The sequence below is a fragment of the Balaenoptera acutorostrata genome, chromosome 4 (assembly GCF_949987535.1).
Source record: "Balaenoptera acutorostrata chromosome 4, mBalAcu1.1, whole genome shotgun sequence".
In the NCBI taxonomy this organism is placed as follows: Eukaryota; Metazoa; Chordata; class Mammalia; order Artiodactyla; family Balaenopteridae; genus Balaenoptera; species Balaenoptera acutorostrata.
In genome coordinates, this window is record NC_080067.1 from 68297161 (window position 1) to 68319929 (window position 22769).

The 22769-nt window shown below is 37.5% G+C and overlaps 1 protein-coding gene across 7 annotated transcripts in view; it reads left to right on the forward strand.

Annotated features, from left to right (window-relative positions):
* The window catches only part of VPS8 (VPS8 subunit of CORVET complex), a 280256-nt gene that overhangs the window by 65326 nt on the left and 192161 nt on the right, over positions 1-22769 (forward strand). For all 7 annotated transcript variants that reach the window (XM_057545206.1, XM_057545205.1, XM_057545207.1 and 4 more), the window contains exon 20: positions 415-504. In XM_057545206.1, the coding sequence (XP_057401189.1) occupies positions 415-504 (90 nt within the window). The remainder of the gene's footprint in view (positions 1-414; positions 505-22769) is intronic.

A 22769-nucleotide genomic window follows, 5' to 3' on the forward strand; every position in this document is an offset into this window, starting at 1 on the left:
TATAAACATTTAGAAAACATACACAGAAATTGGTCAATCCTGAGACTTATAAGTGATTTTCTCAGTATCTGGTAAAAAAGTATTGGCTGTCTGTGTTCTTTAGGCAAAGACATATGCAGAGGATAACTGAAGAGCTAAATGTCAACTTTTTATTTCCTGAGCAATATATATACTAATGAGGTCTGGAACCTGGAGGTATTTATTAGGAAAGATTAGCAAATTGGTACTAACCCTGAGGCTGAAAGAAATTCGGCTGGGGTTAGAAAAACTGAGAAATAAAGTCACTAAAATTTTAAATTATATTTTTAATATGATAGCAAAGCCTGATTATTATTTAAGAAGATCACATATATTAAGTATTGAAAAACTTTAGAGATATACTTTAATCTATATACAAAGCTGTTTTCCTTACAGATGGTGGAAATCCTGTTCCATTATGCAGACCGAGCTCTAAAAAAGTGCCCAGACCAGGGAAAAATCCAAGTGATGGAGCAGCATTTTCAGGTACACCTTTGCAAGTGCTTCTAATAGGCATTGCTATGAATAGGTCTAGTACTACTGCTCTGATATTATTTGAGAATGGGACTTTCATGTTTTGGTTAAACACTTTTCAGTGTTCAGAGCTTTATTACAGGGTTTGTGGAGCATTCTCAGTGATTGAATTTTGAGGTAACAGGTGTACAGACACATGGGAACAGATGAGTAAAATGTTGTGGGTTGTTAGTGCTTAGGCACTTGGTGCTGCATGGAAGGAAAGGAGGTATGTATGAGGGTGCATACCTGTGAATTGACACCTTACACCTTGCTGATGACTAACACTTATGTTAACTAGGCTAGTTGGAGAAGAAGTATACTACCAAGGTTTAAATTTAGTTCTCCTAGGAGCACCTGTGATTCAAGATAAGATACGTTGCAAAAAAAAAATTATGATCTCTTAAATATACTGATGAACAATCTTTAGTTTCTCTTGAAACTCAGTGAAAATGGAAGTCAAGGAATGACTTAAAGACCTGCACAGTGCTTATTATGAGAGTTTCACCATTTGCAGTGATCTCAAAATATATTTGTTGCAAATCTGTGTCTTCTTTCCCATTCTGAGGGCTCCCTCCCCTCCCCCTGCCTCCTCTTTTAACAAACATTTGAGGGTCTGATAACGGGGGTCAGCAAACATTTTCTGAGAAGGGCCAGATGGAAAATTTAGGCTTTGTGGGGTATATATGGTCTCTGTCACATATTCCTCTGAGTGATTTTTTATTTGTTTGTTTTTAAACAACCCTTTAAAAATGTAAAAAACATTCTTAGCTGTGAGCCATTTAGAAACAGGCTGTGGGAGGACTTGGCCCATGGGTCAAAGGATGCAGCCTCTGGTCTAACATGTACTAGGCACTGGGTGGTAGTGTGTAAAAGATAAGTAGTCCTTGCTATCTTAAAGTTGACAGTCTAGTCAAAATAACTTTTCTTGTGTACATTAATGGAAATGTTTAAAGGAAATCTGGGGTTTTGGAGTTCTGAGGAGCAGACACTCATATCTTTTTATATCTCCATTTGCTGCTCTTAACTTTGGAAGACAAGGATAGATGTGGCAGTTAACAGTTGGAGGGTATCAAAACAGGATTTGGTTTCCTGAACTGTACTCTTTAATGCTGCAGTAGTGGGCTTCTGGCAGAGTAATTTGTATTGCCTTTTGGCTAGAGGCTTATTACATTTGTCAGTAAAGAAGAGAAAGAAGCCTATATAAGATTATAAAAATAGATAACTTAGGAAAGGAAAACATATGGCAGAAAGAAGGCATTTGGGGACAAAACTGTTTGGGAACAGTACCTTGTATGTATATGATTTTGTATATCAATGCAGTATATATAGAAAAGAAAACTTAGTATTTTGACCAGAAAATATCTGTTACCAAGAGGTGGTAGGATGGTACTCATGTAAGAACTCTGGTCGTTGGAAGATGTACTTTGTTGAAAAGAAACATCCAATAGGGAATGCTAGGAGGGGCTAATGAGGGGTGTGTGTGTGCACGTGTGCATGTGTACACATAGATGGAAACCACCTTGCTGGGGAAGAATATGGTAGAGAGCTATAAAAGAAGAAAGGAACAAAAGTGATATTCTGATGGAGAAATATGAAAGAATCTCAGCATGAGATTGTAAAATTTACTGAGAAACAAACGGTAGTAGTAATGTGTTCTTTAACCATCTAGATATTTGTCAGAAGTTTCATTCTGCTAAAAGAGTATCTGATAACATTTTTGATTTATTCATCATTTAGTCTCATAGATGGTAAAGGAAACGATGGTGGGAACCATTATCCTGAATTTACTTTTTCCCAATGATTGGGGAAATAGAAGGGATAGATTATTGATAGAAAAATTATCATTTATTTTAAAGTTTGTAATAATGAAAAAATAACACTCGTGAATCCTGTGTTTTAGAAAGCAGATATTTTAGGGAAAAAAATATGGGCACAGCCTCATGGTTATAGGCTCCAAAATAATAGTAGGTTCACAAAGAACAGGAAATTCTTAAATTCTGATGTAATAACCACAAACAATTCAAAGAGAAAGGAAATGGGGAGGAATGTTGAGAGAAGTATCTGTCTACAAAACACAGAACAGCTACCAGAGTTGGATAGAGGCAGATAACCAAATATATTTGCCAAAAGCATCAAGAATCTGTACGACTGTCAGAAAAGAGACTGGTCTGGTCCAGATTGTGCCTACCAAAATGCTAAGGGGCACAAAGGAGGGCTTTTGACAAAGATTCACTGAATACGTGTATTATGTGCCAAGTACTATGTGAAGGGTGTGACATTCATTTTTGTTTAATTCTCACAACAGCACCATGAAGTAGATACTGTTTTATCCTCATTTTATTGATGAGGAAATTTAGGCTGAGAGAGGTTAAGTGACTTCCCAAGGTAGTATTGCTGATAAAGGGTGAGGACAGAACTCCAATCCAGGTTTTTCTGACTTCAGAGCCCAGCTCTTAACTAACCATTGTACTATATTGTTATTTTCAGAGCAAGTGCAGGGAAAGGATGAGTGAGAAGGGGTGATGTTAATAGGTGATCAAGAATGATAATTATAGCAAACATCTGAAGTCTTTAGTGCTTACTGTGTGGCAGGCACTGTTACAAACCCTTCACACTTGTTAACTCATTTAATTCCTATAACTCTATGAGGTAGGTACTGTCATTATTCACATTTATCAATGAGACTGAGGCACAGAGAGGTTGAATTGCCTGTTGCAGGTCGCATGGCTAGTGAATGATAGAGCTGGGATTAGAATCCAGGCACTTGGGCTTCAGAGTCCACATCCGGACTTCTACACTCTACTCTAGAGCAACACTTCTTGTTTTGCTTCCTTTTTCATGAGCATAGAGAATGGTCTTTAAAATGGAAAAGTCCAGGGACTTTGCCATCCAATGCAGTGTGGTCCAGTGGTTGGAACTTCGCCATCCAGTGCTGCAGGGGGTTGCGGATTTGATGCCTGGTCGGGGAACTAGGATCCCGTATGCCTTGCGGCAGGAAGGCCAGGGCATAGAGCGGAGGCAGGGTTGTGACAAATTCATTGAAGACTTCGGGGATGGTCCACATCGAAAGAAAAAAAAAAAAAAAAAAAAGAAAGAAAGAAAGAAAATCTTAAAAAAAAAAAAAAAAAAGAAAAAGTCCTGATAAATATATTAAAGAAAAAAGTTGAAGCCCAGGATATATTTCATATAGTTACATCATGATTGTTCAAATCTCAAGACGCAGTGAAATTATAACCTGGGATCCTGTTTGAATGATCTGAGCTATCATTAATAATTTGTAAGTAACTTTGGATCAGTATTCAATTAAGGCACGCTCGCTTAAGCGTGGATGCCTAAGCAGAGGAGACAGTTTATTTCACTTAGGAGGACTATTTGCTTTTGGAAAAGGTGATCTTCAGCCCATTAGGATGAGTGAAATACATGCACAAGTCACCATAAATCTGCTGTTTTAAGTGTTGAGTCATAAATATTTAATCATTAAACAGTCATAAAATAATTAAATAGGTTAACTCTTAAAGTGTAATTTTTTAAAAGAAGAGTGGACATAGGAAACTACCCACGGATAACCCCAGTGTGGTTTATGAGCAATTTTCCATGAGTTCACCTAAAAACAACCTTGCTAAACTCATAAACTGCATTTTTGACAGGAATGTGAGGACACTATATTCTTCTTTTTAATTAATTAATTTTTTGCCTGCATTGGGTCTTCATTGCTGTGCGCAGGCTTTCTCTAGTTGCGGTGAGCGGGGGCTATGCTTCGTTGCAGTGCGCAGGCTTCTCATTGCGGTGGCTTCTCTTTTTTTGCGGAGCAGAGGCTCTAGGTGAGTGGGCTTCAGTAGTTGTGGCACACAGGCTCAGTAGTTGTGGCTCATAGGCTGTAGAGCGCAGGCTGAGTAGTTGTGGCGCACGGGCTTAGTTGCTCCGTGGCATGTGTGATCTTCCCGGACCAGGGATCGAACCCATGTCCCTTGCATTGGCAGGCGGATTCTTAACCACTGCACCACCAGGGAAGTCCCTGGACAGTATATTTATGCAATGCTTATTACATAACATCTTGATTTTGTTAAAGCATTTGTCTTAGTTTTCCATTATCCTCATTGCTGAAGTAGATTAGTAAATAGTAAGTAGATCTGCAGATGATGAACATCCCTACCCAAAGAGTATTCTTGGTGGCTTAGTATTAATTACTTTCTAGGGATCTTTCATATCCAAGTTTTTTATCATTGATTTGGATGAAGATTTAGGGAGTGGCTTGTCGAATTTAGATGGCACCAAGAATTCAGGGTCCCAAATGATCTTGACAGAGTGCAATCAAAATTGTTATGAGATGAAATTTAACAAGGATAAACATTAAGACTTGCACTAGATTCAAATAATTAAGTTGCATGCGTACTGGATTGGGAAAATCTAGCTGGACAGGATTTTAGTTGACCACAAACTTAGTGTGAGCCAATTGTGTGTTAAGGCCCAGATAGAGGAAAGTGATAGTACCGCTGGGCTATGTGTTGAAAATAAAAACTCTTAAAGATATTTTATGGACTGTTGACAGACTGACCTACATCCCACAACTGGAATGGTGGGAGGTTTTAAAAACAACAGTTAAAAAAAATACTGGGGTTGTTTAATCAGAGGAGAAAGTAAGTGGAGACACGGCTGCTTTCAGATGGTGAAGGACTGTCATATGGAGATTTATTGTATTGCAGCAGAGGGAAGGCTAATGTAAGTGGGTAGAAACCAGAAGGTCTGTTTCAGTTGAAAATGACCTAGTGATGATGTAACAAGTCTTGGACTTGTGTGCCTCCTACTATTGAATGTACTGAAGTAAAGGGATGATGACCAACTAATCAGGAGTGTTTTTTAAAAGACTTTGTTTTGCTGGGTGGGAAGGTCTGAGAATTCTGTATCGTTATGGAGAAACTCTCATCGGAAACAGGTAACCTCTAATCCAATTAGTTCAAATTCCTAAGACTGGTTTCTATCTCAGGCAAAATACTGAGCATTTACATTTTACCAGCAGGTGGCACTCATGCCTGCTGTCTCAGTTTTAATCTTTACCTTTGAGGAGGAGTCTCACCTTTTCCTTAGAGTCAGAATATATAATGCCATTCAGTATTTCTGCTTTCCTCCAAAGATCAGTCAATATTTTGCCCTGTCTTAACTACAGAAGATAACTTTTGGATCTCATGATGTTTTTGTCAGGCTGTGGCTTTTATTTATCTAACAAAAGATTTGAACCTATAATTATAATTTATTTGTACACTAGCTAGTAAGATTAAAAGTAATTAAAGTGTTCTCTGCCTCATACGTCTTGAACCTTGCCTTTTCTTCGGGCTGTCTTTCCCATCCCCAAAACAAAGTCAGACAGCAAACAAATCCCTTCTTTGCCCCGCGCCATCTCCCATAGTCTTATGCCTCTTGTTTGTACAATCTTAACAGAGCCGCATATCTTATGCACTGTCTCCATCTCCTCACCTCCCTCTCATTCCGTGTCTGTGAATTCTGTGGCCCCTTTTATTCCTCATCTTATTGGTCCTCAGTAGTATTCAACAGTTAACGACTCTGGAAACAGTCTGTCCCTTTGGCTTCTCTGGTATCCGAGTTCCCTGCTAATAACAGTGTTCTCCAGCTCTAAAGTTGCCCAGTGAACTGTGGAAGCATTTTCATGTATTTTGGGTTATTTTATCTTGCTACATTTATCTTTGTTTGTTTATGAAACAAAGTAGAGGTATAGTAAATAAACCTGAGGCATTTAAAAAATATCGATCAGGCCAAAAAGATTTGAAAAAATAATGTAATTTTAAAATATCTTCAAAGTGAAGCCTTACATTGTTACCAAGCTCTCTTTCCAGCTTCATTTTACATTTCCATGACAGAGAGAACATTCAAGGCCATTGTTGTAGCAGCTGTTGGCATATATTTTTGTATTAAGAGTTCACGCCAAAGAATGGACAGAGACTAAAAGCTGAATGTAGGGTGAGGCTGTAGAGCTTTCCTTGTCTAACTCATGCTTCCCTGAGATGCTTTGAAGAAAGAAAAACAGTGTTGGTGTCCAGCATGCTGCTTTATCCCTGAGGCTTGTTTAAAAATGCTGGCTCTGGGGAGTCAGATTTTTCCTAGAAGATTATTTTGTTATCATCATACCTGAAAAGAAAAAAAAAGGAAAAATATATATACACATACAGAGAGCTATCTATATCTGTATAGCTGCTCATGGTGTTTTGTTTGTGTATTAATACTACAATACCAGCTGCTTAGCTCTGAGAGCCCACAGGGATCGATTGATTGATCTATCTATCTTTCTGAGGTGTGCGTGTGTGTGTTCAGGTATGTTTATCTACTTTGCTGTACATGTACATTCTAGTCTTTGTTAGGATTTTGAATCATTATCAAACAATGTGGTTTTCATTGCCTGATTGATTTTTAGAATATAAATTATGCGAATTATATTGCTCCAGAAAGCAAAGGAATCTACATCTGCTATCTCATTTCTTTTCACATCATCCCTATGAAATGGGGAAAGCCAGAGATTATGTCTTAAGTTGGCAGATGGTAAGACAGTCACAGTGCAATAAAATGATCTATTCAGTCGCTCAGACAACTGACACGCTTAAATATTTAGGTTTTCTGTTAGCTCAGAGTTTTATTCACGTATCCACATTGTCTTCTTTAATTAATCCTAAATGTACACAGGTATGTAACAAGAGAAACAATCTTCTTTGGTCACTTATAGGGCTGTGCATTGAGGAAGAGATTAGAGAAATATTTACTTTTTTTGAATTCTGGAGACCAAAAATTCATCCATTTCTCAGGGGTGGCCTTGTAAGCTTTTGAGACTGAGAGGAATCTTCTTAAAGCAGATGTTGCTTACTGTGTCTGTGTTGAAAGACAGTCAAATCAGCAAGCAGCACACAGTATAGGCTGAACTTAAAGGCAGGAGGGCTAGGCCCTCGATCTTGTAGTATCCCATAGGTTGGCATATGTAGACCAGGTCTGGCTGGATGGACTGAGGGTTCTGCTTCAAAAGAAGGACTGGTCTTTTTCCATTCTCTTTTTCTTTAGGGCTCTTGTGAGAGCAGCCTTCCAAATGAGTTAAGTGGGGATCATCTGAGCTTGGGCATCAACTGCTCAAGGTGGTTGTATACTAGTCCTGGGAATGTCAGCTGCCTAGCTCTGACCGCAGATCCTGTGGGAAGTTGAGTCAGTGCTTAGCCCTTACCACTGGGAAGATGGGGAGCTACTGATCCTACCTAGCTCATTTTCAGGCATCTAGGAGATTGCCACCAGGGATCATCCACTGGACAGTCAGGCTTGTCTCTTCATAATCAGATTCTGGAAAGGAAGGCTTAAATAAGGAAATAGATTTGGCTTTAACTAATGTTTTGTTTATGATTTTAAATGTTCAAAATTGATAAAACCCTCGTTTCTTTAAGAAGCCAGGTTGAAAGTGCTAATTTGGATAGGTTAGCCCTATTTAAGTGAGTTGAGTAAGAATAGTCAGGGACAGGCAGGCATGTGTATCCTTTTTCTTTTTCTTTTAATTAAATTTTAAATTTTGGGATAGTTGTAGATTCACATTTAGTTGTAAAAATTAATATAAAGAGATCCCATGTACACTTAACTCAGTTTTCCCCAGTGGGAACATCTTGCAGCATCTTGTGTATTGTACAACTACATAACCAGGATATTGACCAGTACAGTGAAGATACAGAATAGTTCCATCACCACAGGATCCCTCATTATGCCCTTCTGTAGCTACACCTACTTCCCTCCTGCCCCCAGCCCTCTTTTAGCCCTTGGCAATCATTAATTGTTCTCCATTTCTATAATTTTGTCATTTCAAGAATGTTATATAAATAGAATTTATAGTATGTAACCTTTTGGGAATTGACTTTTTTAAACTCAGCATAATTCTCTGGTGATTCATCTAGGTTGTTGCCTCTATCACGTTTGTTGCTTTTTATCGCTGAGTTGTATTCCATAACATGGATGGATGTACCACAGTTTGATTAACCATTCACCCAATGAAGGACGTCATTGTTTCCAGTTTGGGGCTATTAAAAATAAAGCTGCTATAAACTTGTGTATACTGGTTTCTGTGTGAACCTAAGTCTTCATTTCTCTGGGAGAAATGTCCAGGAGTGCAATTGCTGGATCATATGATAGTTGTATGTTTAATTTTTTAAGAAACTACCAAACTGTTTCCCAGAGTGGTTGTACCATTTTATATTTTCAGCAGCAATATATGAGTGATCCAGTTTATGCACGTCCTCACCAGCATTTGATGAAGTCACTCTCTTTTATCTTTGTTATTCTGATAGATGTGTAGTGATACCTCATTGTGGTTTAACTTATGTTTCCCTAATGACTGAAGATGTTGAACATCTTTTCTTGTGCTTGTTGGCCATTTGTATATCTTCTTTTGTCAAATGTCTGTTCGTGTGTTTTGCCTATGTTCTAGATTGTTTTTTATTTTGCTGTTGAGTTTTGATAGTTCTAGATTTTTAAAAAACATATGCTACATTCTAGCTTTTTGTCAGGTAGGTGATTCTCCCAGTAAGTAGCTTTTCTTTTTATCCTTTTAACAGGGGCTTTTGCAGAGCAAAAGTTTTAAATTTTGATGAAGTCCAGTTTGTTAATTTTTCCTTTTATGCTTTTGGCATCAGGTCTGAGAATTCTTTGTCTAGTCTAGGATCCTGAAGATTTTCTCCTGTGTTTTTTCTAAAAGTTTTATAGTTTTGTGTTTGCACTTAAATCTGTGATGTTTTGAGTTAAATTTTATATAACTTATGAGACTTAGATCAAAGTTTATTTGTTTTTATTTTTATTTTTTTTGGCCTATGAATGTCCAAGTGCTCCAGCACCATTTGTTGAAAAAGCTATCTTTCCCCCATTGAATTGCTTTAGCACCTTTGTCAAAAATGAGTTGGGCATATTTGTGTGGGTCTATTTCTCGGTTCTCCTTTCTATTCCATTGACCTATGTGTCTATACTTCTGCCAATACCACAGTCTTGATTACTGTAGCTATGTAGTAAGTCTTGGAATTGGATAAAGTGATTCTTCTACTTTATTTTTCATGTCAAAATTGTTTCAGCTATTCTAATTTCTTTGCTTTTCCATATACATTATAGAAAATTATTGTCTGTATCTACAAAATAATCTTGTGAGGATTTTGATAGAAATTACATTAAACCTATGTATCAATTTGGGCAGAATTGACATCTTTACTATGTTGAGTCTTTTGTTTGTTTGTTTATTTATTTATTTATTTTTGGCCACGTTGGGTCTTTGTTGCTGTGCGTGGGCTTTCTCTAGTTGCAGTGAGCGGGGGCTACTCTTCGTTGTGGTGCGCAGGCTTCTCATGGCGGTGGCTTGTCTTGTTGTGGAGCACAGGCTCTAGGTGCATGGGCTTCAATAGTTGTGGCACGTGGGCTCAGTAGTTGTGGCTTGCAAGCTCTAGAGCACAGGCTCAGTAGTTGTGGTGCACGGGCTTAGTTGCTCCACGGTATGTGGGATCTTCCTGGACCAGGGCTCGAACCCATGTCCCCTGCATTGGCAGGCGGATTCTTTCCACTGCGCCACCAGGGAAGTCCACCATGTTGAGTCTTACAGTCTTCTTTGATTTCTTTCATCAGTATTTTCTAGTTTTCAGTACAATTCCTGTACATTAGATTACATTATTAGATTTATACCTAGTCAGTCTGCCTGCTTGCCTTCCCTCCTTTCCTCCCTTCTTTTCTTTTGCAGTTGTAAATGGTATTGAATTTTTAATTTTGGTGTCCATGTGTTCACTAATAGCATATAGAAATGTAATTGGTTTTTGTGTGTTTATCTTTTATCCTGCAATCTTGCTGGACTCACTTCTTAGTTCTAGGAAGTTTTGTGTAGATTCCTTGGGATTTGCTGCGTAGACAATCATGTTATCTGCAAACAGGAATAGTTTTATTTTCTCCTTCCTAATCTATGCCTCCCCCAAATCCACGACCCCTTTTTTTCCCTTTATTGCATGGTTAGAACTTCCAGGGCAGTATTTCCAGGGCTAGAACTTCTTACTGTGTTAAATAAGAGTAGTGAGAGCTGACATCCTTGCCTTGTTCCTAGTTAGAGTGAAAGCATTTGATTTTTCACCTTTAAGTATAATGTTAGCTGCATGTTTGCTGCAGGTACTCTGTCAAGTTGTGGAAATTTCCCTCTCTTTCTATTTTTCTAAGAGTTGTTTTTCTTGAATGGGTGTTGAATTTTGTCAGATGTACTTTCTGCACTGACTGATATGATCATATGATTTTTCTGCTTTAGCCTGTTAATATGGTGCATTATATTGATGGATTTTAAATTATTGAACCAGCCTTGCATCTGTGGAATGAACCTCACTTGGTCATGATGTGTAATTCTTTTTATATATTGATGAATTATATATGCTAATATTTTGTTAAGGATTTTTGCATCTTTATTCATGAGGGATTTTGGTCTGTAGTTTTCTTTTTTTGTAATGTCTTTTCAGATTTTGGTGTTAGTAATACTATACAAAATGAGTTGGGAAGTGTTCTCTCCTCTTCTGTTTTCTGGAAGAGATTATATAGAATTGGTATCAGTTCTTTCAACGTTTGATGTAATTCTTCAGTGAAACCATCTGAGCATAGAGATTTGGGGGGGGAGTTTTAAAATTATGCATTCACTTTCTTTAATAATTAGAGGGGTATTCAAGTGATCTATTTCATATTGAGTGAGCTGTGATAGTGTTTTTTTGAGGAATTGATCCGTTTCATCTAAGCTGTCAAATTTATGTGTGTAGTGTTGTTCATGGTATTCCCTTATTATCCTTTTGATATCTACAGGGTCTATTTTGATATCCCCTGCTTCATTCCTTATGTTGGTAATTGTGTCTACTTCTTATTCTTTGTCAGTCTTGGTAGAGTTTCCTCAGTTTTACTCTCTTTTTTCAATTAACTGGCTTTTTGTTTTACTGACATTCTCTATTTTTTTTTGTTTTCAGTTGCATTGATGTCTGCTCCTTATGTTCTTCCTTTTGTTTGCTTTGTATTTATGTTGTTCTTCTTTTTCTAAGTTTTTGAAATGAGAGCTTAGGTTAATTTGAGACTTTTTCTGTTTTCTAATGTATGTATTTAATGCTGTAAATTTCCTTTCAGCATGACTATTAGCTGTGTCCTACAAGTTTTGATGTGCTGTATTTTCATTTTCCTTCAGTTGAATGTATTTTAAAATTTCTCTTGTGACTTCCTCATTGATTCATGGGTTATTTAGAAATGTGTTGCTTAGTTTTCAACTGTTTGCAGATTTTCTTGTTATCTCTCTCTTTGTGATTTCTAGTTTGATTCAGTTGTGGTTGGAGAACACATGCTGTATGGTTTCAGTACTTTCAGATTTGCTGAAGTTTGTTTAATGACCCTAGATGTCGTTTATCTTGGAATATGTTCAGTGGGCACTTGAAACGAATTTGCTTTCTGCTGTTGTTGGTTGGAGTGTTCTAAAAATATCATTTGGGTATTTTGATGGTTGATGGTGTTACTGAGTTTGTCTATATCCTTGCTAATTTTCTGTCTAGTTCTGTCAGTTTTTGAGAGTACATGTTGAAGTCTCTAGCAGAATTGTGGATTTGTCTGTTTATCTTTTCAGTTCTATCAATTCTTGCTTCATTTACTTTGCAGTGCTGTTATTTGGTGCATACACATTTAGGATTGCTGTTTTCTTGGTGGATTGACCCTTTTATCATTATAATGTCTCTATTGGTTTATGGCAGTGTTCTTTGCTCCAAAGTTTATTTTATCTAATATTAATGTAGCCACTCCTGCTTTCTTTTGATTGATGTTTGCATCATATGTCTTTTTCTATCAGTTTATTTTCAACCTGCCTGTATTGTTAAATTTGAAGTGAGTTTTTTTGTAGACTTCTTGAATCCATTTTGCCAACCTCTGTCTTTTAATTGGTATATTTAGACCATTTACATTTAATGTAACTGTCCATATGTTAGGGTTTAAGTCTGTCATTTTTTGTTTTGTTTCTTCTCTCAATTTTTCGCTTCTCTGTTTTCTTTTTTCCTGCCTTATTGTGAGTCACTTGAAAATTCTTTAGGATTTCATTTTGATTTATCTGTAGTATATTTGAGTGAATCTTTTTGTATAGCTTTTTATAGTGGTTGCTCTAGGTATTATATTATATATACATTCCAATTGAAGTAGTGTAGAAACCTTACCTGCCTTTATATCCATTTACCCTTTCCTCTTTATAATATATTGTCTTAAATATTTCCTCTGCATTCATTTAGAACCACATCACACAGTATAATTTCTGCTTCAACCGTAAAACATAAGTAAGAAAACTCAAGAGAAGGAATGTCTATTTTATTTATCCTTGTTTTTGCTTGCCATGTTCTTTCTTCTTTCCTGATATGCCAAGGTCCCTTGCTTTACTGTTTCCTTTCTCTTTAGAGAACTTTAATTAGCCATTCTTTTGGAGTCATTTTGCTGGCAGCAAAGTCTTCTTCATCTGAGAATGTCTTGATTTTCCCTTCATTCCTTAAGAATATTTCACTAGATTTAGGATTCTGGGTTGACAGTTATTGTCTTTCAGCACTTGAAAAAATCATGCTACTTCCTCTGGCCTCCATGATTTCTTTTGAGAAATCCAGTCATTCAAATTATTTTTTCCCTCTATCGCTAAAGTGTGGGATCAAACCTGGGCCTCAGCAGTGAAAGTGCAGAGTCCTAACCACTGGACTGCCAGGGAATTCCCAGGTGTGGTCTTTTTATGCCACTTTTAAGATTTTTTTTTTTTTTTGTCTTTAGTTTTCAGAAGTTTTGAAAACTATCTTTGGTGCGGATTTCTTGGATTTATGCTGTTTGGATAAATCTGTGTGTTTATGTCTTTTGCCAAATTTGGGACATTTTTAGCCATTACATCTTTGAGTACTTTTTCAGTCCCACCCTCTTTCTTCTCTCCTTCTGAGACTCTGATATTACAAATGTTAGATCTTTTTTTATAGTCCTACAAGTCCCTGAGTCTTTGTTCACTTTTTTTCAGTCAGTCATTTTTTTTTTCTCCTTGATTATAAATTTCTGTTTTTTCTTCCAGTTCACTGATTCTTTCCTCTGAACCCTCTATTCTTCTATTGAGCCCATCCTTTGAGTTTTTAAAATTTTCAGTTATTATATTTTTCAGTTCTAAAATTTCCGTTTGGTTCTTCTTTATATATTCTATTTCTTCGGTGAAACTTTCTGTATTTTCATTTGTTCCAAGGTTGTTTGTAATTGCTCATTGAAGCACTTTTATGATGGCTGCTTTAAAAATCTTTGTCAGATCATTTTAACATCTCTGTCATCTCAGTGTTGGCATCTATTGATTATCATTTTTAAATTCAGGTTCAGATCTTCCAGGTTCTTGATATAATTTCTGATTTTCTTTTGAAACCTGGCATTCTGGATGTTTATATTGTGAGACTCCACATCTTATTTAAGCTTTCTGTTTTAGGTACTTCCTTCTGATAGTGCCCTGGCAGGGTAAGAGGAGGGGTGCCACTCTATTACTGCCAAATTTGGGTAAAAGTCCAGGTTCCCTACTCATCTTCCATTAATACCTGATGAGGAGTGCTCCTCCTCACTGCTGGACTGAGATGGGAGTTCCTGCTCCTTATTAGTCCTTCCCTGGTACCTCACTGGCTAGCTAGTGAGGCTAGGGGTGCCTCATTGCTGCTCTTCTTGTGGCCTCCATTGACACTGTGGTGAGAGTGGCCTCATTACTGCTGGACTGGGCACTGGTGAAAGTTCTGATTCATAGGCCTCCTCTGACACCATTCCCCAGTGGGGCCTCATTACTCTTGGGTGTAGGTAGGAATTCAGCTCCCAACATGATCTTCATTGCTACTTTCCATGGAGGAGGAGGAAGGGGTTTGTTATTGGCTTGTTGGGATTGAAAGTCCTGACTTTCTATAGACTTCTCTGATACCACCCTGATCGGGGAAGGGAGGATTGGAGTACCTTGTTATATTCTGTGTAGGGTGAAAATCTAGGGTTTCCACTCAGCCTTTGCTGGCATGGGTGAGTGTATCAATCAGGGATCTCCAGAGAAATAGAACCAATAGGGGATATATTGTTTGATTTTTTTAATAAGGAATTAGCTTACACAATTATAGAGGCTGAGAAGTCCCAAGATCTGCAGTTGGCAAGCTGGAGACCCAAAAGAGCTGATGTGTAGTTCCAGTCCAAGTCTGAAGGCCTGAGAACCAGGAGAGCTGATGATAAAGTTCTAGTCTGAGAGCTAGCAGACTCAAGACCCACAAAGAGCTGATGTTTTAGCACTGGGGAGGACAACCTGCTTTACTCTGTCTACTGATTCATATGTTAATCTCATTCAGAAACACCCTCACAGACACCCCGGAATAATGTTTGACCAAATATCTGGGCACCTCATGGTTGATACATAAAATTAACCATCACAGTGGCTGTGGGGCCAGTTTTATCTTACCAGATTCTTCCTTTTTTGTTGTTTTGGCTAGAGAGAGTAAGCTTTTGTTTAGGCTTTTCTGTCTGCACCCATGGGCATTTCCAGGTTGCTGGCTTCTTCAGCTCCAAGCCTGAGACATATGGTTAAAAGAAACCAGGGAGGGGCTTCCCTGGTGGCGCAGTGGTTGAGAATCTGCCTGCTAATGCGGGGGACACGGGTTCGGGCCCTGGTCTGGGAGGATCCCACATGCCGCGGAGCGGCTGGGCCCGTGAGCCACAATTGCTGAGCCTGCGCGTCTGGAGCCTGTGCCCCGCGACGGGAGGGGCCGCGATGGAGAGGGGCCCGCGCACCGCGATGAAGAGCGGTCCCCGCACCGCGATGAAGAGTGGCCCCCGCTTGCCGCAGCTGGAGAAAGCCCTCGCACGAACCGAAGACCCAACACAGCCAAAAAATAAATAAATAAATAAATAAATAAATAAATAAGAAAAAATCCTTAAAAAAAAAAAAAAAAAAAGAAACCAGGGAACTCAACCACTATGTCGTTCCTCAGATCCTGAGGTCCTAGTTGGTCTGCCTTTTCCTCTCTACCTTTTAGAGTCTTATATTTGTGTTGTATATACTGTTCAGGGTTTTTAGTTGTACAGGTGGGAGGAATAGGGAAAAATATGTCTGCTCCATCTTCCTGGAAGTGGAAATCTCCTGTGTGTCCTCTTTTCAAGGCATTTAAAGGTCCCTTGATAAAGAAAGAAGGAAGTGAGTAAAAGTTTGGAATTGCAGATGGTGAGAGAGCCTAGGCTAAGAGAGCTAAGAAGTCTGTAGGGAATTGGAGTCGGCAAGTGGCATATAGTAGCAGAAATTTGCAAAGAAGTAATTAAAGTCTACACATGTATTCTAATGTACTTGTGTTTTTATTTTTATGAGTGACAAAAGTAAAAAGACTCTAAACCATTTGTAATCCTGCCACAATTCTTAAGTTTTTACTCTCACGTCCCTGCTTAAAAGTCCTTCAGTGGTTTTCCATGACCCTTAGAATAAAGTCCGGAATCCTGCGTATTGCCCCTTCCTCATCCAACGCCAGTCTTATCTTTCTGTGTTCTGGTCGCAGTGTCTCAGTTTCTTGAGGTTCTATGCCATCTCTTACATCTGGACTTTTCCACAAGCTATTATTGCCTCTTGCTGGAGCATTCTTCCCTACAGTTTGGTTGGTGAATGCTATCTTTCAGGTGTCCATTTAAATGTCACATTCTGAAGAAGACAGACAGGTAGTCTTTCTTGCTGTCAGTGCCCCTGGCATTCCATAGTTCCCCTCTCTTAACTTTCATCATACTTCATTGGTACTCTTTTAAAAAAATCTTTGTACCAACTATAAAATATATCTGTTTTGTTAAATATGCATCATTAACATCTAGTATTGTGCCTGGTCCATAGTAGATGCTTTATGTAAACATGGTTGAATTTCACCAGTGGTTTGGTGTATGTCCTTGTCTATATGTCCTGTTGTACACAGTTGTATTACCTGCTTCTGTTCTTTTTTAAACATTCAATTTTTTGGATCAGCTATATATTCATATGATTCAAAAATTTAAAAATGTAAAAATGTGTACAGTGAAAAGTCTCCTTCCCACCCTAATGCTATCTGTCTAGTTCCCCCCTGCTTCTTGCCATTTTTACTGTTTTTAAATATATTTCTAGGTTTTCTTTTTGTAAATGCAAGCACATATACATGTTTACCTACTCATACATTTGTATTTCTTCCTTTTCTAACACAAATGATAGAAAACTATATTTGTGATTTTGTACACACACACAAATTTTTTTTTCACTTAATATGCCTTGGAGGATTTTTTATTTTAAATTTTTTATTTATTTATATTTTATTTTTGGCTGTGTTGGGTCTTCGTTTCTGTGTGAGGGCTTTCTCTAGTTGCGGCAAGCGGGGGCCACTCTTCATCGCGGTGCGCGGGCCTCTCACTGTTGCGGCCTCTCTTGTTGCGGAGCACAAGCTCCAGACGCGCAGGCTCAGTAGTTGTGGCTCACAGGCCTAGTTGCTCCGCCGCACGTGGGATCCTCCCAGACCAGGGCTCAAGCCCGTGTCCCCTGCATTGACAGGCAGACTCTCAACCGCTGCACCACCAGGGAAGCCCGGCCTTGGAGGATTTTTGAAATTGGTTCACAGAAAGAATAGTGTCTTTTTTTTTTTGGTAGTTGCACAGTTTTCCCTTTTTTACTTTTTGACACTGTTGTAAATGGTATTTTTTTAACTTCAATTTCACCTTGTTTGTTTCTAGTTTATAGAAATGCAATTGATTTTAGTATTTGATCTATACTCTTGCTAAACTCACTTATTAGCTCTAATAGCTTTTTGTATATTCCACCAGATTTTCTACATAGACAATCATGCTGTCAGCAATAAAGACAGAATTACTTCTTTTCCAATGTGGATGTCTTGTGTTTCTCTTTCTTGCATTATTACACTGGCTCCAGTATGGCCTCCAGTGTGATGTTGAATACAAACGGTGAGAGTTGACATCCTTATCTTATTCCAGTGTTAGTGGGAAAGCATCAGTCTTAGATTTATAAATATGCTAGCTATAGGATTTTAAAGATGCCCTTTATCAGGTTGAGGAAGTTCTATTCTTAATTTTCTAAGATTTTTTTTTTTTTTCAGGAATGAATGTTGTTAGCTTTGGTCAGTTTCTTTTTCTGTCTATAGTGATGATCATATGGTTTTTCTTTTTTCATTTGTTAATTAGGTGATTTATATTGATTTTTTGAATTTTAAAGCAACTCTACATTCCTGGGATAAACCCACTTGGTTATGATATATTATCCTTTCTATGTGAACATCTGTGTTCATGGGGAATGATGATCTGTTTTCTTTTCTTGTAATGCCTTTGAGTGGTTTTGGTATTAGAGTAATGCTGACTTCATAGAATTAGTTGTGAATTATTACCTTCTTTTCAATGTTATGGAAGAGTTGGTATAATAATTAATAATAATAATTGGTATTATTTCTTCCTTAAGTGTTTGATAGAATTCACCATTGAAAGTATCAAGGCCTTGAGTTTTCTTTGTAAGGAAGTTTTAAACTACAGTTTCTTAGAAGGTTATATATTTCTTCTATTTCTTTTTGAATAAGCATTGGTATTTTCTATCTTTAAAGAAATTCAGCTATTTCATCTAAGTTGTCAAGTTTATTGGCAAGAAGTTGCTCATGGCATTTTCATTACCCTTTTCATATCTGAGGAATCTATAGTGATGTCATCTCTGTTATTCTTTATTTTGTTAATTTCTAATTTAATTTCATTGTGGTCAGAGAACATACTTTGTACAACTTGAATCTTTTAAAATTTGCAACTTGTTTTATGGCCTAAAATATATCATTTATTTTAGTAAATGCTCTCTGTATTTCAGAAAAATGTGTATTTTACTGCTGTTGGAGTGTTCTAAAAATGTCAAATTACAGATTTATTTAAAGCTATCAGTTCAATATGTACCACTTTAATTATTGTCTTTATATGTAATCATCAAATGTGATTGGTATTCCTTCTTTGAAGAGTTTTAGAGAAAGTTTATTTTTTAGGTGGAGAGAGCATTTTACTTTCTGATATATGATTCCTTTCTAGTTTTATTGTATTGTGTTCAGATAATGTTTTGTGTACCAATTCTACTTTTTGGAGCTTATTTAGGGTTTTTTTTTGTGTGTGTGTGGTCTAATATATGATCATTAATGTTCCACAAGCACTTGAGATATAATATTTTGTGTATTTTCACAGAAAATCGTTCGTTGTCAGTCAGATTTTTAAAATTAATTGTTAGATCTTCTAAACCCTTACCCATTTTTGTCTACCCAATTTCTCATGGACAGTGAGAAGTAAAGTGCCCTGTTAATAGTGTTCTTTTCTCTATTTTTCCTTCCATTTTCTGCCTTAGGAATGTTAGCACCGTATAATTTAGAACGTACCCTGTAGCAATTTGGCATATAAAAATAGGAAATTTATCTTCACTATGATTTATTTATTCATTTAATGCCCTTTTAGCCTGAATTTTACTTTAGCTGATAAACAACCTTTAATCTGATCACAATCCTGATTTTTCTTTGCATGGTATACTTTTGCCTATCATTTTATTTTCGGTCTTTCCAGATCACTTTGTATTTGTTTCTTGTTTACTACGTAGAGTTGGGTGTTTGCTTTTTTCATATTTCAATCTGAAAATCTTAGGTGAGTTAAACCAAATATTTTTTGTTTTTATTTTTTTTAAAGAAAGCCTTTTACCACTTTATTTTTTACGTGTACTTCTGATATTTACAATTGTGTATTTTATTCCAGTGACTACCTTTGTAATTATAGCATTATATAGTACCCTTGATCCTCTATTTTTTGGGGGCATTGGTCCTTTCTGTTATTAAATTTAGCATATTTTTCTTCCTTCTTTCTCCTCAACCCCTCTTCTATTACCAGATTTTAATCATTATCTTTTATACTGTTAAAAATGCTTCTAGTTCTAAGTTTAATTGTGAGTTTTAAAGGATATCTTTTGACTACCAATTTACAGATGAGGCCACTTAATCTTTTCTCCCCCCAACCTTTTCTCTTTCTCCTCCCAATTTGTCTTCATATAAATCTTTTCCTCATTGTCAGAGGGTATCTGTTTGTTGTTTTAGGCTTACTTTTGTAGTTAAATATAGTTCCTGCTGATCACCAGTGCTTTTGCTATAGTTTTCCCAGTCATTTCTTGGTTGCTGAAGCAGTTTCTTCAAGAAAGGCTAATGAGGGCTTCCCTGGTGGCGCAGTGGTTGAGAATCTGCCTGCCAATGCAGGGGACATGGGTTCGAGCCCTGGTCTGGGAAGATCCCACGTGCCGCGGAGCAACTAGGTCCGTGAGCCACAATTACTGAGACTGTGCGTCTGGAACCTGTGCTCCGCAACAAGAGAGGCCGCGATAGTGAGAGGCCCGCGCACCACGATGAAGAGTGGCCCCCGCTCGCCGCAACTGGAGAAAGCCCTCGCACAGAAACAAAGACCCAACATAGCCAAAAATAAACAAAAATAATTAAAAAAAAAAAAAAGAAAGAAAGGCTAATGAGGGAATTCCCTGCGGTCCAGTGGTTAGGACTTTGCACTCTCACTGCCGAGGGGCCGAGTCCAATCCCTGGTCGGAGAACTAAGATTCCACAAGCCATGCGGTATGGCCAAAAAAAAAAAGAAGAAAAGCTAATGAATCACCACCAATCTCATCAGTAAAGTCTAACTACTCTGAAGCTGTAAAGCTCACAGAATTGGCTGTGTGATTTCCAAAATTCTAATTTTCAATTGAAAGCTTGAATTTTATCATTGGCAACAAATATGTTCATTTTTTCCCCTTGAAGTGACAGCTTGCCTGTGTTCATTTCTGAAAAAATTTTTGTCAGATACTCAAATCTGGATAGATATCTTTTTCTGTCAGTCGTGGTAATCCGTGATAGAAGTGGTTGGTTCAGCTCACAACTCAAACAGTTGTGCAGGTTCTTTTCCTTGAGACAGCTATAGCACTTTGCTGTGCAACAGAAATGGCTTATTCCTATTTCTCATTTCATCACACAGAATATTTTTAAAAATGTACTTAAAGGTTGAGATTTAATAAAATTAAAACCACTGCTTCATCAAGGACAGTCGAGTGAAAATGGCATTTTTTCCTTTCCTCTGAGGGCATGACTGTGAAGAATATGACGACTACTAGTATGGATTGGCGCCACTGCCTGGATGCGGGCTAAGGAGACAGCAGTTTTACTGACCCTTGCAGTTACACCATATTTGCAAAAGTAAACACGCTGAAAAATAAAAATGAAATCTTAATATTTTTATGAAAATTAGTTTGACGTCACAAACCCCCTGAGTCTTGAAGACCTCCTGTGGCCTCTCATGAATCAGACTTTGAGAACAACTGATAGGATCTTAATTATGCTAAATGATTAGAAAAAGGCAAAGAAATATAATAGTTTTAAATAATATTTTCTCTTCATGGTAAAATTATGGAGGACATTTTATCTTAAAATATCTTTATGTAATTTTTTAAAATATAAATTTATTTATTTTTGGCTGTGTTGGGTCTTCATTGCTGTGCGCGGGCTTTCTCTAGTTGTGGCGAGCAGGGGCTACTCTTTGTTGCGGTGCATGGGCTTCTTATTGCGGTGGCTTCTTTTGTTGCAGAGCACGGGCTGTAGGCGTGTGGGCTTCAGTAGTTGTGGCACATGGGCTTAGTTGCTCCGTGGCATGTGGGATCTTCCTAGGTCTCGAACCCGTGTCCCCTGCATTGGCAGGTGGTTTCTTAACCACTGCGCCACGAGGGAAGCCCCTCTTTATGTAATTTTCAAATGTTCTTCTGTGAATTCATATTACTTTCATGAAAAAGAAAAGAATATCATGCTTCACGTTCTTGGCTCTAAAATGATAGGCTTCTAAATAGAAGGGGACAAAAGTTTAATAAAAGGCACATCTTTTTTTCTAAATATGGAGGACATTTGGGCACGATTTGGCCAAAAGTAAACTAATATGGAGGAGGCTTAAAAAAAAAAAAAGGGAAGGCTCATGAGAACAATATTTTTTGAGTTTGTTGAGTCTTCAAATTGTTGGTCTCTAGCTTTTATTTTATTTTATTATTTTTTAAAATATTAATTTATTTATTTGGCTGCGCCAGGTCTTAGTTGCGGCACTCACGGGATCTTTAGTTGCAGCATGTGAGATCTTTAGTTGTGACATGCCGGATCTGTTAGTTGTGGCATGCGAACTCTTAGTTGCGGCATGTGGGATCTAGCTCCCTGACCAGGGGTTGAACCCGGGCCCCCTACGTTGGGAGTGTGGAGTCTTAGCCACTGGATCACCAGGGAAGTAAGTCCCTCTAGCTTTTATGTTGAAAAACATTTTGGCTCTCCTTAAGGATCTTGAAAATACTGTTGTGTTATCGTCTGTCATGGAATGCCACTGTGGGATAATCTGAGGCTAGCCAGGTTGTTTTTTTTCCCTCTCTCAAAATTCATCTTTTTTCCTGGCTATTTCTTAGTTTGGGTAATCCAGTAACTTTACTGCATTGGGTCTCAGTATAATCTTTCTAGGCCATTTTCCCCTGGAATAGTATGTGTTCTATTAATATGTAGATTTAAGACTTTTTAAAAAATAATCTCAGGAAAGTTTTCTTGAATTACATCTTGAACTATTCATTCTGTTCTGTTGTTTTAGTTTTCTTATTCAGGGATTCTAATTACACATACATTGATGCTTTCTCTTTCTCTTCCTCCCCCTTTCCTCCCTCATTCCCTCTCACCTTTCTCCCCCCAGTTCTCTGCAAGCTGGATATCACCCATTACTGTGCTTACCATCTAATGAGGAAGATAAAACACCATCTTTCTAAAGATACCAGTGATATCCTAATTTATAAATAAAATAAAACTTTCACATCTTATTCATTCTCAATGCTCTATTAAACAGTGATGATCACTCCTTCCTTTTTAAAATTCTGTATCCTGTAGATATCTATGATTGTGTGGTCTTCTGATTTTTAACCTTTGTGACTGTTCCTGAGTTGGATTTTGTTTCCATCCTCTGACCATATCATAAATATTGGTCTTCCTCAAGATGTAATCCACTGTTCACTGATTTTTATCTCTATTATCCCTGGACAGTTTTATTCATATACAATATTTCCTTTCATGACTTAGAAGTGTGTAATTCTAACCCAGATGTTTCAGATTACTATATCCAGTTTCTTGCTATTCAATATCAAAGTAAAGATGTTCCTCAAA